The 8,626-nt window shown below is 49.4% G+C and overlaps 1 protein-coding gene across 1 annotated transcript; it reads right to left on the reverse strand.

Annotated features, from left to right (window-relative positions):
• Positions 1-1,036: 1,036 nt before the first annotated feature.
• FAM32A (family with sequence similarity 32 member A) lies at positions 1,037-6,618 on the reverse strand. The gene is made up of 4 exons (XM_029218704.1): positions 6,494-6,618; positions 6,262-6,403; positions 2,512-2,565; positions 1,037-2,199 (listed from the first exon to the last, which is right to left on the reverse strand). The coding sequence occupies exons 1-4, from the start codon at positions 6,565-6,567 to the stop codon at positions 2,131-2,133; spliced, it is 339 nt and encodes a 112-aa protein (XP_029074537.1). The 5' UTR covers positions 6,568-6,618; the 3' UTR covers positions 1,037-2,130.
• Positions 6,619-8,626: the final 2,008 nt, after the last annotated feature.

Below are 8,626 nucleotides of genomic sequence, written 5' to 3' on the forward strand. Positions count from 1 at the left end.
AGGCTTGCTGTGGGCATTTTAGATGTTTAATACAGTATCGGGGGGCTAGAAGGACAAAAGTCTTTTGAGGAAACAAAGACTTCCAAGTGCCAAGAGTACTGTCACAGTAAACACTGTTTACACATAAGTTACTTGTAACCTCCTTTTCTCCATATGCGGAGGAAGGAATTTGAATCATACCGGAATTTCATTCTTGGCAGTTAATGTGTAAGTCAGATTCGACCTCTGTGACATCTCAGAAAAGACCATACTGATTGTGCTAGACCAGTTTTTCAAACTTTGCTGCATGCTGGGGTCACCTGGGGAGCTCTGAAAAATCTCATGATGGAACCCCACCCCAGGCAGCATCAGTAGTTCTTAATGCTCCCCAGGAGAGCCTAACATACAGATTTTGAGAACCACTGTGGTAGACTATAAGTGATGGCCCTCAATAAACCGCATCTTCTGGTGTTCGTGCCCTGTGTAATTCCCTCCCAGAGTGGGTCTGGCAATGACTTGTGTTGGCGATGGAACAGGTTATGTAAAGGGAGATTCTGGAGGACGTTCTGGCCCCAGGCAAGTCAATGTAACTTACACATGAACTAAACTACACCTCATGGAGCAGAACCATCCAGCTGAGCATGGTCAATACACAGAATTGTGAGAGAGAAATTCCACTGTTTTCAGTCACTCAGTTTTGGAGTGATCTGATGGGCAGGAAGAATTGGAGTAGCTGTCTTCCCCACTACTGAAGCAGGCTTTTCACAGCGCCACCGCATCATGCTCACAGACCCCAACTGCTGACTCATGGATGGCAAAGGCCTGAAAGTGCCTTTCTACCAGTCAGTGGGGGGATCCACCGCAAGGAGCCATGCTAACGAGAGAGTATGTCACCTCCTTTAGGTGGGTTGCAAACCCCAGGTGGAAACACATGTCATCTAATTTTCTCCAAATTGAGGGAGAATAGTTGTTTTGTGGTACGCACATTCTTTGTGTGTGATAATCCTAAAGGCAGGGTTTCTAGTGGTAGTCAAACAGCCTGTAATTATACTCAGACTCACAGTTAATAACTTTGTTTTATTCTGCATTTCACATATGACAGTCCCAAACCCAACACATGGTTTTGTTTTCTGCCTTTCTTATTCTCTCAGCATCTATGTCAACACATTTTTTCCCAACAGCATATGCAATCTGATCCTTATCTGGTGGGTATACACAGGCCTTCAAAGATCCTGGCTCTCCAGCACGGGAACCTGAGTCCTTCCTTTCGACTACACTCACGTCTGTCTGTGCTGGGGGTCTGCCTCGGTCCCATCACCCTCGAGGTGTCCTTAGGCCAGTAACGCCAAACATGTTATGTGCCAACTCTGAATAAATACGGGGGCTGCTTGGAGCCCAGTGTTGAGGGTATGATGGCAGGCTGTGTCTGGGTTCCATCACAAAGAATGCTGTGCCTGACTGGCAATACCTGCCATGGCAACACCCACTAGACATGTCTGGAATGGGGATACTGGGAGAAGAGGCTACATGCTGGCCACAGGTTTAGAAAGGGACAAGGTGTATGTTCCATCCTTGCCTTAGGTGGCTGTTCTGTTTCCCTGGCTGTGCTGTCTCACTGGCCAGGAGGCTGAGGGGGCAGACTGAAGACTGTAGCTGCAAGTGGCTTCCCCAACCCCTGGATGGGAGAGCATAAGCCCCAATCTAGAGGGAGCTTGGAAGGGCAGCCTGTGCAGGGCCCTACAGGGGTGTACATGCTGCAGGCCATGCTGGCATTAGCTCCTTGTCCTCTGGAGTCGGTTTCATCCAGGCAAAGCCAGCTGGCTGGCTGTCAAAGAGTCAGATACAACTCGGGGGTAAAACCACTTTTCCATGGCACTTACACAGAAATAACCTTAATCTCTGGATACACTTTCCAAACTAAAAATGTTTCTCTTCTATGTGCTACTGAGAAATCAAAATAGAGTAAAAGGACGGTCTTATTTTAATCAAGTTCCAGAACGAGGACTTACAGCTTTGAAAAGCACTGTCTCAGCAGATCATGCAAAGATGTGTGTAAAAGAATGTTTCTAGAAAATACCAAAGGCGCCAAATATAACCCCAACTTTGCCTTCTGCTTCTCCTTGATGCCACTCCATACCCCAGGAGCGGAGGCTACTTTGTCCAGCTGACTTTGGGAATGTCATAGTGCTCCGTGAGTGTGTCCAGGTGTCTGTTGAAGTCCTGGAAAAGCCGAGGAGAAAGCCCATGTCAGCACAGACCCAAGCAGGGCACTAGGGATACGCAGCACTGCCCACTCCCACTTCTCCACATCCTGTCTCTCCTCAGTGAGCCCATTCCTCTCAAAGCCACCCTGCCAGGCATTATAGATGCCTGAACCCTGGCCTTGCCCTTATATGACCCTGGGGAGGTTGGGTAAAGCACCCCCCCCTCCACCCCCGCCAACACTCCAATGGCTCCTCTACCAGGCTCCTAGCCTCTGGGCCCAGCCTGGTCCCTACATGGCTCAGTCTCCCCCACCAGCACATGACTTACCTCTACTCTCTGCTTGTGGGTTTTGGATGCTTTCTTCAGGATCCTTTCCATTTGCTGAAGAGAGGAGAGAAATGGAGGTGAGTCACATGCCTGATGCAGCCCAGGCCAGCACACGATGGAAGATGAGAGCCCCCAGCCAGCCTGGCTCTCACACTTAGAATGGCTGGAGGTCTCAGGGTGAGCACCTCGCCCCTCCCTCAACCCCACTCAGGTGGGTCCAGCAGGGATGCCTGACCATAACACAGCCCGGTGGGAGCTCACATCAGCTACCCTTTGGTCTGAGTGGCGGGAAACGTCCTAGCACTGACTTAAGGAGAGAGACTCCGCTGGGAGCTGTACATGTGCTTCCTGCATCCTTGGGTAACTGACTGCATTCCCAGTTTGCAGAAAAAGAAAGCCTCAGAAGCGGTCTGAGGAAGGATGATAAATGAGGAAGGTAAAGAGCCTGACACAGAGTAGGTGCTTGAGTGACAGGACACAGAGCCAAGAGGGTTACAAGACCCAGACGGCCTTGACAAGTATGATGCTGGAACATGCACCCTGTACCACCACGACCTACCCTCATGCTTAACACCAATTATACCTGGTATGAGGTGAGAGCATGGGATGCAGAGCCACGCAGACCTGGGGCCGCACCTGGCTCTACACTTACTAGCTGGGTGACTGTGGCCGACTCACTTTGGTGCCGCCCCCCGCATGAACCGAGCTGCCTGGTACTGGTGCCCTGGTGCAGTCCTCTGTCGCACTGACTCTGGGTTGGTCCTGTGACACGGTTTACTTAACAGAATGCAGTGCCAGTGCTGGGATGAAGCTGTAAGGAGACCTAGCAGGTTTTGCCTTGTGTTCTTGGAAGCTAGCCACCATTCGGGAAGTCTGATGACCTTGCTGCAAAGAAAGGACCTGGAGAATGAGATGACATGTGGGGAAGGAGGCCATAGAGGAGCAATGAGGCACCAGACACGTGATGGTGAAGCCATCTTGGATTTCCAGCCCAGATGGGCCTCCAGCCCCAGCTGCCATCTGACTGCACCAGGTTCCAAGGGAGGCCAGCAGAAGAACCACCCAGCTAAGCCCAGGCAACCCACAAAAGCATGAGATATACTGTAGACTGCCCCCTGACTGCCCCTCCCTTTCCCTCCTCTTTCCTTTGCTGCCTCTTCATCTCCCTCTATGTCCAGTCAGCTCCCACCTGGCTGACACTCCCTCTCCCTCTGAAGTATCTGCCTTGTCCATCCCTGCCCCTTCCTGCTGCTGTAAGCCCACGTGAGGCCCGTGTCTCCTCACAAGAGGCCACACTGACTTGAGCAGCTGTCACCAATGCCAGGCACTTTGGGGGGCTTTGCCCTCCCTCTTCTCACTCCACGCACCAAGTTCAGAGGGTGTCATGGGTGCTGTTGCAAACCCCACTTCACAGACAAGAGAAAATGAGGACCAGAGTGCACAGTGGGTGATGGGGCTGGAAATGCCAAGCTCTGATCCTTTCCACCAGGCTGGAGTCTTCCTTCCAGGAGCTGTCCAGCCTGTAAAGCCCACTGTGCTCAATCCAACACACTTCCACAAGGGAATCTGCATTTCCCAACTGTACCTCGCTTTGTCCACACCTGCTCCCTTCTCTCTCATCCATCTCATGTACCTCCCTCTCTTCCCCTCTCTTTCTCTCTCTCTCTTCCTGCCCCCCTCTCTCCCTCCGCTGGGTCAAACCCTCAGGAGTATTTCTGGTATTCAGTGCCAACAACGAAAACTTCACCTTGACCTTCTACCCTCCAGCTAGAGGCCCATTTCTCCATTCCCTTTGACAGCAAATCTCCCAAGACTTATTTCTAATCCTTGTCTCCATCTCTGCCTTTCCCTGCCCCCACTTGGATCCACTCTAATCAGCCTTTCCTCCTTTTCGTACCAAATGCCAACTAAGGGCTCTGAGTGCTCACCCGCCTAGACCTCCTGCCAGCACATGACACAGCTGGTCACGTCTTCCTTCTTGAAACACTTTCTCCACTTGGCTCCTAAGGACACACTCTCTCCTGGTATCCCTCCGTCCTGTGCTCCTTTGCAATTTCTTTTCTGCCACCCTCTGATCACCAGGGGTCAGATCCTAGACCTCCTCTATCACTATCCTTCCTCAAAGGATCTCATGCAGTCCCCAGAGCAATTCCCCAATGTTGATCTGGGCCCAGACCTTTCCTCTAAACTGCAGATTCAGGTATCGAACTGTCCATGAGAATTCTCCACTTGGGTTTCTAACAGGCACCTCAAATTTAACTTTTAAAACGAAGATCTTGATCCCCCCACTTTAGAAACCTGCTTTACTTAACAGTTCTTCCTGTTTCAGTAAAACAGCACCTTCATTCACCCAGCTTCTCCCACCAAAAATCTTGGTCATCCTTGATTCCTTTTTCCCAGCCCACACCCAGCCCATCAGCTAATCTGGCTGTTCTTCCTTCAAAACCTATCCCAAACCCGATACATTCCATCACCTCCACTATTGCTGCCCTACTCTGAGGGGCCATTATTAGTCACTCTGATGGTTGCATGAGCCTCTCCCCCTCTCCACCCCAACTCCAGCAGTAAAATCGCAGCCCTGCCTCTGACTATAACCTTAAGGAACGGGCTTAAGTGCATTCACCTGTTAAATCCTCACCACCTCTGAGGTTGGTACTTGAGTCCCACTTTACAGATGAAGAAATTAAGATGTGGGAGGTGAGCCAACTTGTCCAGAGTTACGCCACCAACAGTGGTAGAGACAGAATGGGACGCAGGCCTGTCATGTCAAAGCCAGTGAGTCTCTCTTTTTTCTCTCCTATGACTCAATTAGACCTGAGAGTAATGAGTTAACTTTTTCCTGACGTTACTGGACCAAATCACCAAGACCACCATTAGCGTTTCTCAGCCTGGGCACTAATGACATGTTGGGCCAGATCAATCTTTGCTCTGGGGGACATTGTCTCAAGCACTTCAGGATGTTGAGCAGCATCCCTGCCCACCCCCACCCCACCCAAGTTGTAACAAACAAAAATGTCTCTAAACATTGCCAAATGTCTTCTTGGGGGTGGGGGACAAAATGGCCCCCAGTTGAGAACCACTGACCTAGACTGATTATTCCCCCCAAACATAATGGGCTGAACGTATCTATCCTACGCTGACCTCTCCTACCCGTCGCCACCCAAATTTATTAAGTATTTAATATTAAGAGAAATCATTTTTCAGAGCCTGAACATACAACGTATTTGAAGCCGCCAAAGTCGTCATGGGAACACTTCGTGGTGACCTACAGCGGTGAGTGTGCCCGTTTAATGTCAACAGCTAATATCCATTGAGCACTGACTTTATGCCAGACTGAGTGCCATTTGCCCACGTTACCTCATCCAAAGTTCCCATCCCTCTTAGGAGAAAGCATGATTCTGACCCCTACATATGTGGAAACTGAGGCATCAAGAGGTGAGTCACTGACCAGTGTTACGGGTCAAACGAGCGACAGCGCTGGAATCCAAAGCCGGGTCTCTAGCTCTCCCCTCTGCGGTCCAATCCGGCCAGAATACCTTCTTGTCCTCGGAGCTCCCCGACCGTGGACTCTTACTCTCTTACTCACGCAGCATCTTCTCCCCGGAATTAAGGTCCTCACTGACCGCTTGCCCTCCCCGGAGCGTTCTGGTGTAGACCCCGGTTACGGGTCTCCGGGTCCTGCCTCTGAATCCACCCCAGGAGACCCAGGCCATCGATGCGGGACATCGCTAGGCTTCCCACCCGCCTTACCCGCTTCTCCTGCATCTTCTCGAAGGCCGCCTGGGCCGGTGTCCGCTTGTCCAGGCCGCGCCGCTTCTCCTCCTCGTTCTTTTTGCTTGTTCCCATCGCTTCCAGCAGTTTCGCCTTGTCTTTGTCCTTCTTTTTCTTCTTCCTGGGAGGGGAGACGGGGTAACGGCGGGTCAGAGGGCTACGCTCCGGGGTCTCAGGAAGAGGCTCAAAGGGACAGCCTCTCGGGACTCACCGCTTAGTCACTCCGAGCTCTGCTACGCCTTTCAGCTTCAGGGGCGCCTTCTGGACCTGCTCGTAGGCCTCCATGGCGCTCGGCTAACGTCCGGAACGTAAAAAGGCCACACTTCCCGATTTTCACCCGAACGCCCGCCTTCCTTCGTTTTGATTGGCCGATCTAGGCTGTGCGCATGCGTAGTTGCACCTGGACGTGGGCCACACTTCCGGGTTCAGGGCGGGACTTGGAGAGTCAAGCGCGTCCCCAGCTTCTGCATCCTGTTTCCTGCCACACTTCCGGCTTTGGCGCCCACTTCCAATTTCCCCCGCCTTGGGCACCTAAATCTGGGAAGCCTTTTTGACAAAGCACCGGTTTCCTAAAACCCAACGTTTTATTGAGTGTTTTGCGCGTATTTGAATGTTCTGTTCTCCTTTATTGCCATATTTTGAGGGTTCAATAGATAACCTAATTTTGTAAGCCTTAAGTACTCCTTAGTTTTTCAGCTTTTGGTAAATGACGGTAGTATGTGAAATATATGTTCGTGGTATTTAAAATAAAAATCGATTTCATTGAGGTACAATTTATAAACAGTAAAATGCACCCATTTAAATTGTAGCCTTCCACGAGTGTAGTCACACTTATACACCTATGTAATCGCCTTCAGAATCGAGATAAAGAACATTCCTTCACCCCCAAATTCCCTTGTTCCTCTTTACAGTTGATTCTTCCATCCCTTTCCCCAGGTAACTCCAAATTTGTTTTCTCTCACTATAGGTCATAATGGTCTTTTTTTAAAGTTTCATATAGGTGGAATCATAAACCATGTGTTCTCTTGCATTAGAGTACTTGCACTGGGCATAGTGTGTTTGAGATTCTTCCTGTTGTTGGGTATAACAGTACTGCATTTTTATTGGTAAGTGTTATTCCATTGTAACTGAGTAGGACCCTTCCTGGAACACACCCTCCCCCACCCACTCACCCACCATGTCTTCTGCCTGCCTCTCGTTTGTAGAAGAGCTTTGGCCTCCTAGGCTGTCCCCAAGTTCCAAAGTGTAAATTTAATCAGAGAAGTGAGACAATGGAGAAAGAAAGGAAGACAAAGTAATAATAGTTCAGCCATTAAATAAAGTCAAGGGGACTTGCCTGGTGGTCCAGTGGCTAAGACTCTGCGCTCCCAATGCAGGGAACCTGGATTCGATCCCTGGTTGGGGAACTAGATCCTGCATGCATGCCGCAACTAAGAGTCCACATGCCGCTGCTAAGACCCAGCATAGCCAAAATAAATAAATACTTAAAAAACAAAAACAAAGTCAAGGACATTCAGTTCCTCCTCAAGGGCTACAGATAATATTCTGAGCCATACCCTTTGAGGGTTTCCCCACCAGGTAGAAGAAGTTAACTGTATGCTGACCACAAGCACATAGATCCCAGACCTGTTGGAACCAGAAGATTGATGATGTTGACTCCCAATTGCCTCCTGACCAACCAATCAGAAGAAGGTCCATGAGCTGATCACATACCCCACAATCCCCCTTCCTCACTCACACTGTCATTAAAAATCTTTCCCTGAAAGCCTTCAGGGAGTTCAGGCCTTTTAAGCACTAGCCACCTGGACTCCTTGCTTGGCACCCTGCAATAAACGCTACACTTTCCTTCACCACAATCCAGTGTCAGTAGATTGGCTTTACTGCACACAAGCAAGCGGACCCAAGTTTGGTTCAGTAACACAATTATATATAAATGTATTCAACTTGCTTATCCACTCACCTGTGGATAGATATCTGGGTTGTTTCCAGTTTGTGGCTATAATGAATAGAGCTTCTGTGAACATAGTATATATCTTTGTATGGACATATTTCTCATTTCTCTTGGGCTCACTCCAGATGCCTTTGCTTCTTGAGGTAGAATTGTAGCAAGATTTGGTTTTCCTCAGAATAAAATGTTGATTCTCAGCCACTCTGGCTTTGAGGCTGTGATAAGAGAATATAGTTGCAGAAGGTGTACCAAAAAACCTGATCTAATAGTGTCATAACACTTGGGACTCCAGTGAGTTGGGCTTTTAATTCCCTGATATCACAAGTAATTTGTTTGTTGAATAAGCAGAACTATTGTCATAACCAAAACACAGTTCTATCTTTGTTCCCTTCCATT

The sequence above is a fragment of the Monodon monoceros genome, unplaced genomic scaffold, assembly GCF_005190385.1.
Source record: "Monodon monoceros isolate NGI ecotype Baffin Bay Population unplaced genomic scaffold, NGI_Narwhal_1 Super_Scaffold_12, whole genome shotgun sequence".
In the NCBI taxonomy this organism is placed as follows: Eukaryota; Metazoa; Chordata; class Mammalia; order Artiodactyla; family Monodontidae; genus Monodon; species Monodon monoceros.